This window comes from Rhamphochromis longiceps, linkage group LG6 (assembly GCF_057381845.1).
Source record: "Rhamphochromis longiceps isolate RC_006_pf linkage group LG6, R_longiceps_female_GT1.1, whole genome shotgun sequence".
Classification (NCBI taxonomy): Eukaryota; Metazoa; Chordata; class Actinopteri; order Cichliformes; family Cichlidae; genus Rhamphochromis; species Rhamphochromis longiceps.
In genome coordinates, this window is record NC_140562.1 from 37,082,686 (window position 1) to 37,102,145 (window position 19,460).

At 39.0% G+C, this 19,460-nt stretch overlaps 2 protein-coding genes across 4 annotated transcripts; both read left to right on the forward strand.

The window, feature by feature from the left end:
* Positions 1-1,515: 1,515 nt before the first annotated feature.
* Positions 1,516-9,709, forward strand: afmid (arylformamidase). The gene is made up of 11 exons (XM_085410537.1): positions 1,516-1,635; positions 2,738-2,828; positions 3,519-3,623; positions 3,713-3,761; positions 3,846-3,931; positions 4,042-4,114; positions 4,332-4,429; positions 4,551-4,629; positions 6,095-6,230; positions 6,715-6,819; positions 8,125-9,709. Exons 1-11 carry the CDS (start codon positions 1,609-1,611, stop codon positions 8,152-8,154), a joined length of 879 nt encoding a protein of 292 aa, XP_085266663.1. The 5' UTR covers positions 1,516-1,608; the 3' UTR covers positions 8,155-9,709.
* A 163-nt stretch (positions 9,710-9,872) lies between these two features.
* cant1b (calcium activated nucleotidase 1b) lies at positions 9,873-19,120 on the forward strand. Of its 3 annotated transcripts, XM_085410540.1 has the most exons (6): positions 9,873-10,128; positions 10,439-10,476; positions 14,250-14,837; positions 14,922-15,062; positions 15,879-16,082; positions 17,174-19,120. In XM_085410540.1, the coding sequence occupies exons 1-6, from the start codon at positions 10,091-10,093 to the stop codon at positions 17,542-17,544; spliced, it is 1,380 nt and encodes a 459-aa protein (XP_085266666.1). In that variant the 5' UTR covers positions 9,873-10,090; the 3' UTR covers positions 17,545-19,120. The 3 variants fall into 3 exon arrangements, with proteins under 3 accessions (XP_085266666.1, XP_085266667.1, XP_085266665.1); XM_085410541.1 differs by lacking the exon at positions 10,439-10,476 and having other exon boundaries at positions 9,874-10,128; XM_085410539.1 differs by lacking the exons at positions 9,873-10,128; positions 10,439-10,476 and adding an exon at positions 12,013-12,192.
* The last annotated feature ends 340 nt before the right edge of the window (positions 19,121-19,460 follow it).

Genomic DNA, 19,460 nt, shown 5'->3' on the forward strand with positions numbered 1-19,460 from the left:
TAACATACAAGAAGTATCTACTGTATATGCATGAGGTTAATTTTACAAGTTTGATTGCAGGGTCACTTGATGACATTTCACTGTAATATACACTGGCTTGTCAGTTTATTAAGTACACCTGTTCAACTAGTTGTTTGCACAAGTATCGAATCATGGAAGCAAGGTGGTCAAGACAACCTGTTCAAAGAAAGTTCAAAGAAAGGTGATCATAAGTATTTCAGAAACTGCTGGTCTACTGGGATTTTTTTTTTACTTTGATGGTTCAAAAACGAGAAAATATCCACTGGATGGCAGTTCTCTGGGTGAAAATGCCTTGTTGATGTCAGAGGACAATGGCCAGACAGCTTCAAGGTGATAGGAAATACAACTCAAATTTGTATTTGAGTTACAATGTAACCATTGTAACCATTGTAACGAGTGGTTACAATGTAACGAGTGGTTACAATAACCACTCGTTGCAATGTGTGCAGAAAAGCCTCTCTGAATGAACAACATGTGGAAGCTAGCGCAGGAGACCACACCCGGGTAACCCTATTTCATCTAAGAGCAGAAAACTGAAGCTACAGTTCACATTGGCTCATCTTAATTGGACAATAGAAGAAAAAATGAAATGGAATTGGAAAAATGCTGCCTTGTATGTCTGCTGAGAGATTCAGATAGGGCCAGAATTTGGATGCATGCCTAGTATCTATCCATGGTTTTATATTGTATATTTTCTTGACGAAGTTTTGCCCCCTTGGTAACAACTGAGCATCATTTAAGCACCACCTTATCACAAAGCTTGTTTATTTATTAATTTTTTGTCTTCATCCCTTTTATAAAAACAATGATATGTAGATGGAGTTTAGTAATTATTATCTTTGGTGTTTATGAAACAAAACAGTGGGCCTATGTTTACTTATTTTGGCCAAAGTATTTATTCACAAGGCTAAAGACCCACAGTATTTACATGCTATTCCTCTGTATGTGTATTTATTAAGCATGTATCTCTGTTCTTCAAGAAATAACCTCACCACTGTTAACTGTAACATTTTTTAATGTTTCATTTTGTTTAATATCTATTTAGGTTTAATTTACTAAACATCCGATTTTCATTCAATGCACAGTCTGTATTTTCCATCAGCTGCCCCATGGGTCATCCAAATGACTGTGGTAAGTAGATTCCAGCTACCTTCTGTTTTCCTTGTTTTGTCAGCTTTTTTGAATAATTTATAGTTTATGCTATTACTTGTCCTATGGCTCATTGTAGTGTAGGTTTATTCGACATTACATTAGTGTCACCTGCACTGTTTGTTAAGCTCTACTTCCTGCATAGCTGTGCTTTAGGTCACATGTTTGATCAAATCCCGGAACTAGATATAAATAAAGAAAATGTAGCTTTTAGCAACCGTTACTTCCCATTTTTGTAAAGTAAACAATACGGTTTTAAGCCTCTACCACTCCCTGTCTGACATTTCTGATCTATAAACGACCACGTCCACAATAGACATGGCTGATTTATTAACTTTTCTGAAATGAGGGTCAGTCTGAAGTTCAGTCTACAGTAGAGAGCACGTCTTCTGTATTCATCAGCCAGCGACGACTTTAAACACCACAGGAGAAAAAATAATGCACTGGACAGAGATGAAGAAAGACGTAAGAGCTTAATTTTTATGATTTTTTGTTTTTTCTGTGTTATTAGGATTAGTTCAGTCTTAATTCAGTGTGAAAACAAGTAGAGATCACCCACCCTGCACAGGATTGAGTTAGGAACCGTCTGCAAAATTACCTGGCTTACTGAAACAACAGACTTGGGCAGTAATATAAAACCTATAAGACATGTTTTTCTGCTATTATTTTTTTAATCTTCCGTGTAATGAGAAAATGGAGTGCGCAATTAAATCCCCCATAGAGGGCAAACACCCGGATATTGGTACTTTGGATTGTAAGATATGCTTTATTGATCCCTAAAGTTGGGAAATTACTGCGATATCGCAGCCAAAACTCAAACACAACCCACAACAACATAGTCTAATAAAAAAGAATAGAGCAATAAAAAATACAAAGTCACACAACAAAATAGTTTAATAAGGTAAAATATTCAAATAAAAAAAGAATTCTGTTAAATAGTGTAATAAAGACCGATAAAAAGTTTAAATAAACTACAACAAAAGAAATATACAGAAATTATATAAAAAGCTGAATATAATGTGATGAAGTGCCTCTATAAAGTTGGTGTGTCTGACATGTCTTTATATTCCCTGTAAAGCACTTTGTAATAGATTGCTGTCTTAAAAAGTGCTATATAAATACATTTTACTTCCTTACTAAAATAAATTTAACAAAGCAAAATAAAACAGAATAACACGTACACTACTATAGTTTGTAAAAGTAATTGTCAGATAACAATGCCCAATACACAGTCTAACTGTAGTGGACAGTTCCTGCAGTGTGCATTTTATAATATTTTTCAGTAGAATTTTTTTCCTTTCTTTTTTTTAGCAGCCCTGGTGTAATTTCACTCACCTATTTCACCTTCCAAATATTTTTTTAATGTTTTCGTCACAACTATATCACAGGACTCCCATTCTGATAGCAATAAAAAGAAGTTGGAGTAATATAAGCACCAAAGCAGCGGTGTAATTGCGGCAGCAGAAGGCGCTGTTCACCGTATTTACGTCGCTGGTCGCCGGCTGATGGTGGTTGGTGTCTGTTCTTTCATGGCCGCGCAGCTCTCGTGAGTTTCTCTCTCTTGCAGGAGCTCGAGAGGCAGTATTCCCCCAGCAGGTGGTCCCCCAGGATGTCGGCCGACGACGTGATCAAAGCCCACGTGAAGGCTTTAAAGGAAGGTGGGTTTGTTGTGAACTGGATACACACGACTGTGAAACCCGGCTGTGGCGAACAGGCAGGGCAGCAGGAACACAGGTGTCGTGCCAAATGTCGGATACTCGGGGACATCTGTGTCCGGGTCGATTATTTGTGCCTTACTTTGAAGCTTTGACACGCATTCTGACAGAGAAGCTACAGTTTTTCATTGTGCAGCATTTATAAAAACACTCACAGTGCTTAATGACTTACTCTAAGACTTCCTCTTTAATCTGCCAGATTACAAGATCCTACACCTGTGCATATTACGCATAAAACTACGTATTTTGGATATTTAATGTAGTGTGAGTACTTTTTAAAAACAAAACCTCAGTGAATAAGTAATGCTAATAAGTCTCTCTGTCATCATACGTGTAGTTTTAAGGGCTATAAACATATTTGGGGCATTTTTTTTTTTTTAGATCTATAAGTCTTAAACCTGAGACCCTTTTCCTGATAGAAATCACCAGTTTTGCCTGTTTTCATTTTTGATAAATGTTTTTAATTTAAGTGGTAAAATCTTTTTCTTTAAACAGAAAACAGTCTACTGATATGAAAATACGCAGCATTGCTCAGAATGATTTCTAATTAATTTGTCAGCAGTAGACAAACATGCATTTGGTCTCTTTGTATCTGTAATCATGGCGTTGTACCTAATGCTGTCTGCTGTTCAGGTACGGAGCGAGCCCGTGGTATGGCTCAAACTTTACTCAATGTCCCATATGGGGAAGGAGATGGAGAGAAACTGGACGTCTATATACCCAACATTAACTCTCTGGGTACGGACATGCATCGTTGCCCCACACACTGTTATCCTCCAGGTACAGAGCTGGTATAGGATTAACAGGCCTCATCCTCTCTCTTTCAGATGTCCACCTTGTTGTTTACATACATGGAGGCTACTGGCAGTTTCTCAGGTCTGTGCTGTTGCTGGAATCTCTACATTTCTAACCATAATTCGATTTCTGGGTCATTCATTTTGGGTTTTTGTGGTCACACAGCAAAGAGGAGTCTGGGTTCATGGCTGTTCCGCTCATTGATAAAGGTGTAGTGGTGGTTGCAGTCGGTTACGACATTGCCCCCAAAGGTAGTCTTTCCATTTTTGACAGTATTGTTTCCGTTCTCTCAGGTGAAAAAGGATGATTTAAGAAGATGAACTGAAAAATGTCAGCTTCCTGTTGTGACCTTTCTTTTCAGGTAACATGGACCTGATGGTATCACAAGTTCGCAGGAGTATTGTGTCTGTCGTTCAGCAGTATTCTCACATCAGGTAGCATTGCTTGTTTTTTATATTTGGATTGGATTGTATTTCTTTATTTCTTTAGTTCTTTAAACCTGATGATGAAGAATGTGAAAGCTCATCATCGTCAGGCTTGAAGGATGTCATCTTAAAGCCTCCCAATCTAATGAAATTGTATTTGCAGCTGACTAAAATGTCACTGCCTCTGTTGTAAACGCACTGTGTGTCGTTCTGATGATTCACTCAGTGGTCTGTACCTGTGTGGCCACTCTGCTGGGGCACACCTGGCTGCAATGGTCCTCTCAACTGACTGGTCGCAGTACAGCATCACTCCCCAGATTAAAGGTGAAGGCTGTCAGTTGAAACGGGACATGTAATCAGTAATATAATAAGGCAGAAGTAATTCAGTATTAACAAAATAGGAGGTTAAAACATGATACATTTTTGTTTTCTGATTGTGTTTTAGGTGCTTTTCTTGTGAGTGGCATCTATGACCTCCTGCCCATCTTGTCCACCTACGTCAACGAGCCTTTGAAGATGACAGAGTAGGTGCCTCACTACACTACAGACTGCGGGATAGCTTGTTTAGTACAACTACATACACCATCCCTGTTGTGTTTGCAACTCACTTTTTACAGTTATCTGAGTTTAGAAACACCAATGTGGACATAGACTCTGTGCTTGGTAACAGTAGTTATACTTAAAGACGGCGGTTTTCAAAAAGTTAATATATTAATGAAAGCGACTGATGCAGGAATGCGGTATCATAGTATACTCGCAACTGAACATCTGTTGAAGCCCTGTCTTTTTGGTAGTCCAGCAGATGTATTCCCAGCAACATTGTCCATTCAAGGGGGAAATGATCCAAATCTAATTCTAAAAGTGAATAACTGGAAATTATTTTTTCCCTTTAATGTTGAAGTTACATTCTAGTTGGTTATTATACCAAAAACAGATCTAAGTTAATACGCCCTGATAAAGGCCAAATTCACCAGTTTTGCCCAATTTATTGTTTATTATGAGCGCTTAAGGCCTCAAAGCCCTTTAAAATTCGTTATTAACTAGTATCTTAATATTTACATATACAGATAAAGTAAGCTGGACTCTTATGAATAACAGGAAAATTATGGTGTTACAGTTTAACCTTTCAAAATTAGCTAGCAACCTACCTCTTAAGCTGTCCTACTTTACTACATGTGCTGCAGACATAATAAGAGTATGTTCTAGAGAACGTTCATATGATGTCTCAAAATTTTTATTTAACTTCTTTGTTGTCTTGTGTTTTATGTAATGGTTGTTATAGTTGTAAATAATCCTATCAGAAATTCCTGGATCCAGAGCCAGATCAGGATCAACTGTAAAACTGAGTCACTTGAAGTTTGGCTAAACCTCACTTCTGTTCTTAACGTTTTAGGAAAATTTCTTTCTAACACACAAACTAAACCAATCACTTAACCTTCTCAGCAGTGTTTAAAAACAGAGTGGGTGTAGTTAGAAATAAGTTACCAGACCTAGCCTGCTTCTCTTCTTGAGGCTACATTAATTGGTGCTAACACACCTGAATGTTTGGAGATTGCCTTGGAAGCTTAGTGGTGTAATCCCATTGTTTACAAACTGAAGTTGGGTTTAAAAAGTAATTAGATTTTCACAACTTGTTAACACTTTATGCAATTTCCCAATTTAATTATCGTACTTTCTCAAACTTGGTAGCTGAGGTTGGTTGATGTGCACATTTGTCTTCCATCTCAATGTGTAAATCTAAAAAGTCCTTAAACTCATTTGTCATTGTCCAAATGAGTTTAAGGACTCCTGCAGTAATCCATTTGCATTTGGCTCTAAGTGCCAGTCCGTGTGACGTAAAGAGCATTGTGTGAACGAATGTCGTGATGCTCAACACAAAGGAGAAACTGTGCGTGTAAATGTCCTGGTGTTCATCCGTGTGTCCTCCGTTGGCCTGTGGTGCCAGTCAGTGCCTCATTCCTCTGTCTCGTGGGTGTCTACTGTTTGCAGGGAGGTGGCAGTTAGGAACAGCCCCAGCAAGCTGGTCCCTCAGCTCAAACTCTCCTCCTGCAGCTGTCAGATTGTTGTGGCTGTTGCTGAGAACGACTCGCCAGAGTTTCGCAAGCAGTCTGAGGAATTTTACAAAGTCAGTACCCGTGTCTGAGAACAGATGCAGTTAATGATCGGTGTATAAGAATAATTCAAGATAAATGATTTAGCCTTTAAAACTCTGATGCTTTGTTATGCCTTTTCTTTGCTCCACTGCTTGTTTTGTCCAATTTTCAATTAGAGCTCGTATTCAATTTGCAATACAAGAAAAGCTCCCAAAAATCTAAATTCAAGCTAGGAAATGCTTGTCATTGTTCTTATAAACAACATTTAGTGCATTCCTAAAATATTCTGTTAAATCATCTCCTGGCCTTGTGGTGATTTGGTGTCTCCACCCAACAAGCAACAGTCTTTTAAGATGTAAATCACAAGCAATATGACCTGACTCGGAAACATGGGGTCAGGCTTTTTCGTGTGTCTTTTGTTGGTGGAAACATCAATATACTTTCTAAATATGTTGTTATGCAAATCTGATATTTCCTCTGCTCTTTTTCTTGCTACCTCTTGTATTTCCTTTTAAGACTTTGGAGGCGTCAGGGCTGAATGTCACCATGGAGGATGTGGCGAATACAGATCACTTCAGTATTATTGAGAAGCTGGTTGACGGAGAGTATCACCTAACAAAGGTAAATATGCAAACAAAACCAAAGTTATTGAAAATTATTATGAATGTCAGTGCTTTTTTTTTTTTTTTTTTTAACCACTCACCCTGTCTTTCAAAGCTTTATGAGATCAATATACTGTATTAACTTATAGCCTACGGTAGTCAAATTTCACCTCCTAACATTCAGCCGCTCTTTTACTAAAAAGACTAAAAGTTTACAAGTCAAAAAAGTATCTCTGTAGATTATCTTTTCATCAAATGTTCAACAAATGTACCGTATTTCCCGGACTACAAAGCGCACCTAAATATTAGCCGCACAAGCTAAAATCAGGGGAAAATCCTGTTTTGTACATACATTAGCCGCACCTGACCAAAAGCCGCAGGTGTTTCAATGTTGACTTATCATATGTAAGAGAATATGCACAAAGGGAATTGTCAGGAAAGAGATGGCTGTTTGGAGACATCACTTTTATTAATATTTTGAAAAACAAGTTATGGGTACATATTTGCACATGTAGTACATAACAATAACCTACAGCACACCAGAACAATAGATTCGGCCTACCTTTTAGGCTCAGGTGCAGTGACACAGCTTTAACAAGAAGAAAAGTCAGTCATTCACCACCATCTTTCTCTTCTTCCTACGCACTAAAACCACCAAAGTCCTCTTCTCCAGTGTCGGATACAAACAGGCTCATGATGGCTTCGTCATCCACTCTTCTTCTCTCCTTCGTTGTCACTTTCAAAACCAAAGAAATCCTCATTGTCAGTGTCAGAGTCGAACACCCTCAGAAGGGCCGTGGCGGTGTCCTCCTCTCCATCATGCAGCAGTCCAGCCCTTCAAAATCCGTTGGTGATCGTGGATGTTTTCACACTTTTCCACGCTGTCAGAATCCACCGGTGGAGTTGGGCATAACTTGCTTTTTGGGCATAACTTGCAAGTTTATCGCCGCTCATCATCCACGACTCCCGCTGAACGCGTAGCGCTACTTTGAAGTTTGTTTTTCGCGCTACTTCGTACGGCACTACGTTGCCTGGCGGACGGACATGTGACTAACATACCACTCTTGAACCCCGATCCTTCCGCCAGGCAACGTAGTGCCGTACAACAGCGGAACACACAAAACAAATCGTCTTACGATATGACAAAAATCACGGACAATCCATAGAAAAGCCGCACCTGACTAAAAGCCGCAGGGTTCAAAGCTTGTGCAAAAAGTAGCGGCTTATAGCCCGACATTTACGGTAGTTGTTTTTAACCTAATTTCTGCACATGTTTATGGACTATACGTTTTGTCATCATCTTAATTTCCTGGTTTCTTTGTAGCTTCTCCTGAAGATGATGGGGAAGAGCTGAGGTGTTTTATCCATCATCTAATATCAACATACCTCGGTATCAACGAACACCTCTGAACAGAGCCATCATGCAGCAACACTGACTAAAATATGCATTGTTTCAGATTTGTACTCTGGTAAATCTACATTTTGTGTCCATTTGGATCCTTTGTCAGTGAGGTGCTGTGGATTGTTTTGATGTCTAGTTTCACTGTTTATGACCTTGTTCACTGTAGTTACTGCTTCTTTTTTTCTTTTTAAGGCCTAAGCTTTGTATGTTTCAGCCACCATGCTATGAAATTGTGTGCCTAAAACTAAGTCACATAAAAATGGCAATGGTAGTAAAACTATAATTTTAGATTCAGTTTGCACAATAGCTGTTAAGTAATCTCTTAAAATGTTTGTCCTGTCTCGTACCTTGCAAAGTCTATTGTTAGTTTTGGTATATTTCTGGTGTTTGTGTGTGGGTGGGTCTGTCTGGTTTGTGAATTGTATTTTTTTGGGGGGGACAACAATAGGAGCTTATGTCAACAATAATGAAACCGAATGTAGCTTTTTATTATAACTTCCACAATGCTTATATGTCACCCAGGGAACTTTAATATGTTGTTGCTGATAAGGAAAATAATGTGTCTTTGCACTTTTTATTTGATTATAATCTAGTTCAAGAATCTGAATATTCAGGCGTTATTTTAAATTGCAGATACAACAAAACTGAAACTGATGCACATCACTACTTATGGCCATTACTCTAACATCTGACAAAACTGTTTACATGACTATGTACACTGTGTTCTGTTTATCGTTACTTATAAAGAGAACAATCAGTAAATGTTTATATTTGAGAAGCGTCAAGTCAAATTTATCTTTGTTTATTGTTTTCTTGTTTAGGAAATGATTTAAACTTGGATACAAGTGTGCAAAGGTAGTGAGGGACTCTAAATCCATTACTGTACTTAGAAAACAACAATTACATATTTGTGCAGTATAACTAATGAAATATTCTATTTTAAAATATTACAGATACTTCATTTATATTGAAAACTATAAATGGCAACTAATCAGTGATGTTTTATTGTTCTAAAGGCAGTTCCAGCAGCAGTTTTACTGTACAGTTTGGCCCATAAGTTTTTGGATAGTGATAGATTTTAACTCAAGCGGTGATTGAAGTGCAGACTTTCAGCTTTAATTCAAGGGCTTTAACAAAAGTGTTTAAGGATTACAGCAATTGTTTTTCGCATAGCTGCTCATTTTCAGAGGCTTAAAAGAAAATGGATCAACTAGAGTAAGTCACAATATTAGGACTGTTTTGACCCTTGGATGAAAACCCTTCGCAGTGTTGTACAGCCTGAAGTCATGGACATCACCAAATGCTGTTTTTCCTCCCTTGAAATGCTCTGCCTATATATATTTTTTGAAACAGTCAGTGTAATACTTTTTGTGTGTTGTTGCAAACCTAACTTTAGGCTATAGAAAAAAACTTCACATTATAATGTAAATAATTCCACATATTGAGTACTAAAGTAATAAGGTAGTTTGATGCTAATTGATGCTAACTGTAAGTACCCCCTTAAAGTCTGGAAACCCCCTTGCTCTCTTTTAAATGACACAATCATGCCATAAATAAAAAATAAATACATACATAAAAAGTTAAAGTACATATTTTAAAATACAAATGTGTGTTGTTTTAACTGACGTAATAGTGTGGGTAATTGTGTACTCGGTTGGTTCAGGAGCGCTTTGTTTTGATCTTGAAGACTTTTAAAACGACGATAGTGACGATTACAGTGGTTATGATGACATTTCCCCTGTCAACTGGATATCAATAGTAAGTTAGTAGTCATGGTGATTACTGAGTCATAATTTGGATGTGCAGACGCCCAGTTTAGCTGCTCCGGAGTCTCGGAACAGGAGGAGCTAATCATCGAGAAACTTCCAACCGAACCGTCCCAACAAAGATGGACAGCCGGGCTGATTTACAGACTGTCTACACCAGGTGAGTCCTCAGAGTCTCAGCGAAGAACTCGACCTATTGAACCCTTGAAGCAGTTCACTGATTTTAAATCCGAGGAATAAATGTTGGTAGTAACGTTAAGATGCTAGCCGACGCTAGCTGCGTGGCTAACGGGAGCCGGTGCGTTTCTAACTCTCATAAAGTGTTTAGCCAACTCTTATGTGGCTACTTTAAATACGTTAAATCCTTTAGGTTTTCACAGTTTGAGGCTCCAGTCTACGGCTGTGCTTGTGTGAGAAAGTCGGGCAAAGTTTATAAACTGCCAGGAGGTGATTTGTTTGGTTTTTTACAGGTCGCCTTATCTCTGCTTTCGTGGCCGTGTGGACGCAGGTAGGCACAAAGCGACGGGGGGTGGGGGGTTGGTTATTCAACAGGCAACTAGTGAGAGATGCCTCACTTTATCTGGGACTTCAGCGTTTTTATTTTGTACTTATTTACACGTTTAAACAGTGTCCCACGTATTTACTAGCTTAGAGAGATGTGCTGATCTGTCCCAGTTGTTAAGATGATGAGCAGAAAGGAGAGCAGCTAAACTAGTCTTTACAGTAGAGAAGTGAACGCAGAGGTTTACAAAACTGTAATATAAGACCATAAAACAAACAGGATATATTGTATTTATCCCAAAAGTTGTGAAACTCTCAGATTTGTTATAGATGTTAAATAATGAACACAACTTAAACAGAATAGATTGAATAGCTCTAATAAGTAGATTGCGATAAAGGTCATTACAAATAAAAAGGCTATATTATCTATATCTTATACAAATCATTTAAAGTTAAAATATATAATAATATAATATTAAATGGTTATTAAACACGTAGTTCGGTGTAACAGTTTAAGAAGTAGAAATCACAATTAAATACAATGCAATATATTATTGATGCCAAACCTTTAATCTGCCCAGTTTGTGATATATCAAACTTAGAAATTAAACAAAATATAGGTATTAATAATTGTGCAGCTCATTTTGCTTGTTAAGTGATATCACAACAGAGATGTGTGTCCTCAGACTGTTGTAACTTTATGGTCCATCCCGTGGTAAATGGAACTGCATTGTTTCTAATGAGCACCAGGAAGCAACTCAGGTGAAAACGGCCCTCTGCCCCTATGCTCTGACCTCAGTCAACCCTTTTCCTTTCAGGTCATACTGAGTAAAACTCAAAGTCTGTTTTATATAATTATGGTCATTTTGAGAAACAGAAAGGAGGATTACCCAGGATATCGTCACTGGTTAAGGATTTGTCAATCAGAAGACATTGTATAACAGGAATTCACAATATGACCACAAACCAGTGGGTGATGACACTTTGACTCCACCCATCTTTCGTACCATTCATGGTTCCAAGCTCAGCTTTGTTTATTCAGCCTTAAATAAAATACGGAAGAAGTTGATGATTGGTAACTAGAGAAAAAATGATATTTTCCTTCATTTGCTCAGAAAGGTTTTATCTTGACCTTGAAAACAGGGTGTACTTCTTAGGTGATAGCTTTGTTAACACAGCTGAGAAATGACCAGGGTTTATTGGACGTTGAAAAGCAGTAAAAGTCAAGAAAATAAACTTTGTCATTCGACCACTTTATAAAACATGGTTACAACGTCCTTTACAGAACACAATAAAAAACAGATCAAAGTAGAAATGGAGTTTGCCAACCTTTGTGCCTACCTTTATTTGTCTTTCTTGGTTCCCTGTTGTTCATTAGTTTTGTTAAAAATGTAACCAATATATTGTTGGAAAGCAAAGCTTGGTCCTGATTCAAAGTGCTTCAGGATGACCTAAAGGTTCATTGAGCTTACTCATCTGTAATTGCTGACCAGGGCTCCTTTGTTCTCCTCAATTCATTATTGAAACTTTCTTGGCTCTGCAGGAAGGGGGAGAAATTTGAGATAGCCGACAAGGAGAGAAAAGGAGGAGACTCTGCGAGATCAGATATTCATGTTGAACGAGGGCTGGCGGAAGGGGGGCAGGGAGTTTATTATGGGATGCGTGCAAAGGAGAAGAAACATGACAGTCGTGGCGTGTTCAGGAGTGAAGAGGCGAGGCAAGGGTGAATAATTGAACTCTTCATACAGTGTACAGTGAGGCTGTGTCTGGCTCTCCAGGGATGTGAATTACGGGCTGTATATTCAGTAGCAACAATGAAGGGTTTGTTTCATAGCCAAGTGCTTGCTAATTTGACATGTGTGTATTTGTGTATGTGGTTTGGAGAGCATGTTAATCGGGAAGTCTGAACTTGTCTAGAGAACTGTTCAAGAGGCAGTTCTCTGGAAAAACTGTGGTGGGAGATTATGTGAAGTATTGCAATAACACGAAACAGGATGTTGCCAAGTCTTTTCTGGTTTGCTTTTTTACACAAATTTTCAGATGCGAGTCTTTCGAAGCATAGGCTTGTTTCCTGTTTAATGTCGTTGCTCTTTAACAGAGAGAGACAGAGTTTTATTGATGCTGCTGTAATGATGCTGATATAATTTGACTATAATTTTGTTTTATTTAGTTCTGCTATTAGTGTTTAATTTATAGCTGTAGTAATGTTCACTGTTTAGGATTAAGTTCTGCGGGATTGCAAGTTGTTGTATAGCAAATAAAGTGAGGTAATCTTTTAAGATGTATGCTAAATATATTTTTTATAGTTATGATAATGGCACATTATAATACTTTATTAAGAGCTCAATCTGTTTTAGTGGTGCAGCTTTTTTTACTGTGCCGGTTTATCGAGGGTCACCTTGGCACCCTTTGCTTTTACAAAACAAACACACTTCTTGTGTTTCAGGCAACTTACTCACTATTTGTGAAACGCGCAAGTACCCATTTTTAACTGAGTAGACTGTGGTTTGTTAAAACAGTCACTACTGTTGAACTCAACGTTTATTGAGCATGCTGTTTAACTTTTGTCTTGGTGTCAAGCTTTAATACATTCATTCACTTAATGTACTACCAGCAGAAGATGACAAACTGATACAACCACACCTCTACGCATCATAAAAACATGTTTACCAGGATAATTTTGTGTCACAGAGTAACTAAAAAATTGTGTTATCAGGAACTGAGCATCCCAGCCTTGCTTGTAACTGGATGACATTGCATTTTTCTTGTAATCTGATGAGCTTTTCTCTGAAACCACAGAGGGACAGTGCTTAATTGCTTAGTGTAGTACATGCTGTACCGCCACCCAGATCCTAGCACATCTCCTGATGTGATATATGTTGTTGAATCGTATTTGCATACAAAACGTTAACTTATAGCCTGCAAGTCCCTTTATTCTGCACCCTCCTGTTCTGTCCTGTTCCTGTTCTGGTTGAGAGTAACAAAAGAAACATGAGGTTCACATTTTGGGGGGGGGAGTTAAATTGCACAAAGGCTTCCTGTATATAGTCTGATAAATCTGCCCTGCTGTTTTATGTTGCCTCTGTTTTATGTTACTATTAAACTGATTGTTTAAAGTCTTAAATGTCTAACCAGGGATGGCAGCTCCACATGGTTAAACATTGTTGTCACATAGCTCATATGCACCAATAATATTTACCAGTGCTTTCATTTTTAAATAAACTGATGAAATAAACGGAGCAAAGATCTGGTAACTGGCACCCCCTCCATTCAGAGGAAGTAGGATGGGTCAGCTACCTCCTCGGTTTTCTGCCTGAACAGCACAACAAAGACCTGCTGTGAATACAGAACAATAGGAACAAGAGCCCAGTTTTCCTTCTGGTCATCCTCTGCCCTTTGTTCATTCTTTCTATATATTTCAAGTTTTAGTCATTTTTCTACTCAAAATTGAAAGTTGAAAATTTGATTATCAGCTTTCATTTTTTTACAGTATCTCTTAATGCACATGAAATGTTTGATGTGATATGTGTCGATATCATTTGTTTATTGTTTCCATTGTTAGAAAGGGAGAGCTCATCATCATCATCAGTTTCTGTTTTGAACATCAAAACGCAGTTACACAAATATTCAGTAAAGCTTGGTTTGAGCAGTTTGATGTAGGAACCGTTTTCTTTTCCAAGCACTTTGTTCTTTGTCAGATTTTGACTTTTTATATTTCATTTTTTAATGTATCCTCCATCATGCCCCTCTGCTGATAATCCTCTTTGTGTTCATTTCCAGGCCATAATCACCCCCAGACCACAGACAGTAAGGATGAAAAGGATACTTCAATGACCTCCTTTGGCATGGCTGCGCGAGGCCTCCCTTTGGCCTTAGCATCCATGACTCAAACTGCTACCTCCGACACGCGCTTCCACCCAAAATGGCGAGCGATTGCCGTGGCGACCCTGTTCGCTTTAGTGCTCATGTTATATTTGCACCGGACCGTAGAGGACTGGGAGCGTCCAACCAAAGGTTACTACCGGAACAGGGTTCACAGCTTTCAAATGCTCGATGAGGGTGAAGATGACTTATTCAGGGACACCAATAGACAAATTGCACGAAAACTCGGCCGCCAGCAGAGGAGGGAAAAACCGTACAATCACACATATCCTTTGAGTCCACCTGAGAAGACGCTGCACGGCACCCGTTACCGCATAGGAGTGATTGCAGACTTGGACAAAGCGTCACAGAGCTCAAAGGATCAGACGTGGTTCAGCTACATGAAAAGAGGTCACCTGACTGTTTCAGCCTCCGGCGACAGACTGGAAGTGGAATGGGATGCGGAGACGGTCACCCTGGAGAGTCATCTGGCTGAGAAAGGACGAGGTACGTGAACTCAGTGAAGGAACTCATATTTATAGTTGCATCTAAATATTGTTTTTGTGCTTACATGTGTTAACTCCTCTGCAGGTATGGAGCTATCTGAGCTGGTAGCATTCAATGGTCACCTGTATACTGTGGACGACCGTACAGGTGTGGTGTACAGGATTGAGGGCAACCAGGCAGTTCCTTGGGTTATATTACCTGATGGTGATGGCTCAGTCTCCAAAGGTGAGTCCTTTTCAAAACTCCTGAAGTCTCAACTCACAAACTCCACAGTGCTCTTCACACAGCTTCACACTGGGAGCATTTCAGAAGCAAATAGTTTATTCTCTGTTTTTTTTTTTTTGTTTGTTTGTTTGTTTTATCTTTCTGCCATGTTCTGCACCTGCTCTGTGAAACTTGATCTGGCTTCTCTGAAAGATAAACCTGGTTTCTCTGAAAGATAAACCTGGTGTTGAAAAAATACACCAGGAAGTGTCCCTGCAGGGAGACTTCTGAAACGTGCCAGAATGCAGCGCTTTCAAATATAATCTATTACTGGGTTTATAGGGATCTTTGTGTCCAGAGGAGGAAAACAATCTGAACAATATGCTGGTCTTAAACAACACAATATGGTTCTTAATGAAATAAAGACAGATAACAGCAGCTGTGGATATGCTAAGGTGGACTAAAGATGGCCAATTAAGTTGGTAAATTAAAAACACAACACGGACTCCAAAACTTCAGGGATCATTTCAGGGAACAGTCACCCTGTTGAGACTATTCAAACCAGTTTATAATGCAATAGAGAGACTGCTGTAATGAGACTTGTGATGCACTCTCCATTGGATGTTAATGGTCCATTTATTTAGCAATAATTCAGCGTACCACTGCTCATGTAAATCCACTATTAGGCAATAAATTAAATATGATAAAACTAAACCACTGCATGGTAGTCCACTTGGTTAGTCAAACACCGGCGCTGTCAAAACCGTTTTTCTTTGTTCATTTGAAAATAAACAACCAAAAATGTCTCACTCGTGTGTCTTTTGTTTGCTTGTGCAGGTTTCAAGGCAGAGTGGCTTGCAGTAAAGGATGAGCACCTGTTTGTTGGAGGCCTGGGGAAGGAATGGACGACGACTTCTGGGGACGTCATCAACAACAATCCCGAGTGGGTAAAGGTTGTTGGTGTCAGTGGGGAGGTGGAGCATCAAAACTGGGTGCCGCACTACAACGCCCTACGGAGTGCAACGGGGATCAAACCACCAGGTACTGTTGGTTGTGTTTTTGGGGTTTTTTTTGTTTTGTTTTGTTCTTCAGTACAGTCTGAATTAGTAATCAGGCTTTATTTCTATTTATTATTAAACTTCTTGAAGACCAACTTATAACCTATAAATTTTGTTAAATGCTTATGTTATATTTGCCTATTTAATTAAAACAAAGATCGCTGATTTACTGCTTTGAGGTTTTTTGTTTGTTTGTTTGTTTTTGTTAAATACAGATTTCATATCTTTTTTTAGGACTAGTATTTGCAGTTTTCTTCTGAAACTACAGTCAGACCAAAATCAAGCTGGCCCAGTTTTCCCTGTTAGTGTAGCGAAATGCAGACGGAGACAGGAAATGTTTTGTAATCCTCTCATGAGCCAGCATGGCTGCTATGATGACAACAGCAGTCCACAAAGTTGTACGTTACCAAAAAACCCAGCTTAATCCAACTTTTGGCTCTTTTTACCTTCTGTGCATCCAAAAACATTTGGTTTATGGGTTATTTAACAGAACAATAACACACGGGTAACAGTCAGCACTTGTTAAGTAAGAGGTCAACTACTTCTCTCTCACGAACTGGCTAAACATCAGAGAAAGTTGCACTTTTGTCCTCCCAACACTTTGTCTTCTGATGTAGTCAACTAGATATGCGAGCTAAGACTTCCTGTTCTGTGGGAATGTCATTGTTAACTGGAGGGGAAAAAAATTATACAAAGCTAAGTTGTCTTCAGACAATTGTGAGAGGGTTTCATTTCATTCCCCTTTTGCATTCCACATGGCTCTCACATGTGATTTAAAATAGAAACCAAAACCTGAATCCTTGTCGTGCCAATAATCCTGTCTCTTGCCCACAGCTACTGCTATACATTGGTTTATAGAGACTAAAGACTTTAAGCATAAATTGCGTTTGAATTCTGGTATAACTGGGCTTAATGGGAAGCTTGATAATGTATAAAAGCCAAATTCAGGCACAAAACAAAGAGCTTAAAAAATTATTGAAACCAAAATATTTGGGAAAGGACAAAACATTGTGAAATGTGGAAATTACCTCCAACTCCTTGCATTCATTTCTGTTACCTTTCCTTGCTCTCTAGGCTACCTTATCCACGAATCAGCAGCTTGGAGTGAGCGTCTCCAGCGGTGGTTCTTCCTCCCTCGCCGTGCCAGTCACGAGCGTTATGAAGAGACGGCAGATGAGCGGCGTGCCACCAACCTCCTCTTGTCCTGCCCTGCAGACTTCCGCTCCGTCAGCGTGCAGCGCGTCGGACCGCTCAACCTCACACGTGGCTTCTCCTCTTTTAAATTTGTCCCAGACACAGATGATCAAATCATCCTAGCCCTAAAATCAGAGGAGGATGCAGGCAAGATTGCCACCTACATCATAGCGTTTACACTAGACGGCCAGGTGCTGCTGCCTGAGACAAAGATAGGAGATGTAAAATATGAAGGGCTAGAGTTTATTTGAAAGAGGCAGTGCTGAATATGCAACGTTCCTGTGCAATATGATGTGACCAGATTCAGAGATTATATAACTACGATTATTGAGAGACACAAGAAAAGTTAAAAGGGAAACCCTGAAGCATAGCTGTGTGTCACCAACCACAGACTGGCTGACTGATGCAGCCAAAAAACAAATGTTTTAAAGGCATTACTACTAAATTTAAGCACTGCTACATTGCTGTCTAAACTTCCTGGTTTGACACTACTGAGTCTGTTAAACACCAGATAAGATGTAGATCTCTTTTCCTGCAGCCGAACTCTGCTGGTCAGACACTCAGGGAAATGAGACGAAGGAGCATTTAAAAAAAATAAAAGTTAATGTTCTTACATTACTTGAAATATTTAAGGTCACTTGTTGCTTTGGATTTTATTTATCCTTTTGGATACACTGAGGTTTTGTCATAATAGAAACGGAACAGGCCCAAACATGTTCACTTGTTTTATTTCGGCTGTTCTGTAAATGATAAGTTATGCTACGTAAGTCTAGAGGGGTGTACTATGCAGCAAAATTAAGCAGGTAGTGAGATATGTTGAGTTTGGAGTCAAAGTTTTCAGTGCCACAAAGGTGACTTCTCTTTTACTTTCGTTTGAGATCATTATGCTGAATGTAATCTGGGTTTTACAGACCAGCATGCTTTACTCACTTGTTCTCTCATGACATGAGTGACACGTTCCCGTCTGAGGGGATACATTTTTATATAGAACCTGTTCAGGTACTACTGAACAACAGTGCAGTAAAGTTACTGTGGCACAAACTGTGTCAACTTAGTGATGCAGAAAATGCATAAATAGGTGTTTTTCTTTGGTCTTACTTTGTTACTAAGTCTAGTTTACACTGTCAGTATGACATCCTGATAGAAGACCAGAGAATTGATTAGTCTGTAATTATTAAAAAGAATATTCACTTAAGAAAATCAAATATTCACTTTAATTCGGTCCAAAGACTGAGTGACCCATATCGTCTTTATTATGAGGAATTCTCAGACTCAAATGCAGTTTGAATGTTTAAATGGATCCCGTTTAAAAGCTGTAATACGCAGCTGTCATATTAGAAATAAACCCCAGCATGAAGTTTGCACTGCATGGAAAAACGGCCTAATATTTTTTATGTTCTTCATATCACTTCATGACCCATTTCTGCTGATTGGCACTCCATCTGTTTATGTTGTGCAGAAGAGAGTCAAAGGACATCAAATGCCCCCCTTTCATGGGAGTGAGCACAGAGCCTGAAGCAAAAGGCCTAGGGCTGCTTTCACACCGTTTTCAGATCTTCCAGCAGGATGTCACTCTGATTTCTTTACTTCGTATCATTGTTACCGCTTTAGCTTTAGTAAACCTGTAGACTTATTGATTGTTTGGATTGAAATGTATAAGGCCTTTAATTATGTGGTCTAGTTACAAACAGGTGTACAGTTCTGTACACACACACTATAACCTCTTCTTTGATTTTCTGTTAGCCAATCAGAACACAACCAATGGATTCTTGGTTTCTTTTGGCTGGTTGGTGGTCAGGCTCTACGTCTTTTTTTTTTTTTTTTTTTTTTTTAACTTTGACCATGGTGCCAGCAAGAGATCTTGCACTCCAGATGTGCTTTGCTTACTGCTGCCCGAACCATTGAAAATAAAGGTTTTCAGATCACAGGGGTACTGTCCACATGTTCTGCGTGTAAGCTTGTCTGAGCACGCACGCGCGCGCACACACACACACACACACACACACGTTAATTGTCACTGAAGGTTTTGTCAAACCAGCTTATGCAAAGAAAGCCTGGCTAAACCAAACTTGCTTCCTATTACACCCCTCAACTTAAATGTTGCCTCACATGTGTTGAGTAATTATGATAAGCTTCTCAAGCCAGAGAACATGAGAATCACCAGCTG

Excerpts from the sequence above, each read along its gene's own strand:
- afmid (XM_085410537.1), top strand. The coding sequence starts at position 1,609 with ATGCACTGGACAGAGATGAAGAAAGAC. Across the intron at positions 1,636-2,737 it reads GGACAGAGATGAAGAAAGAC|GAGCTCGAGAGGCAGTATTC; the intron begins GTAAGAGCTTAA and ends TCTCTCTTGCAG. Across the intron at positions 4,115-4,331 it reads CAGCAGTATTCTCACATCAG|TGGTCTGTACCTGTGTGGCC; the intron begins GTAGCATTGCTT and ends TGATTCACTCAG.
- cant1b (XM_085410539.1), top strand. The coding sequence starts at position 12,081 with ATGTTGAACGAGGGCTGGCGGAAGGGGGGCAGGGAGTTTATTATGGGA. Across the intron at positions 15,063-15,878 it reads TGATGGCTCAGTCTCCAAAG|GTTTCAAGGCAGAGTGGCTT; the intron begins GTGAGTCCTTTT and ends TTGCTTGTGCAG. Across the intron at positions 16,083-17,173 it reads AACGGGGATCAAACCACCAG|GCTACCTTATCCACGAATCA; the intron begins GTACTGTTGGTT and ends CTTGCTCTCTAG.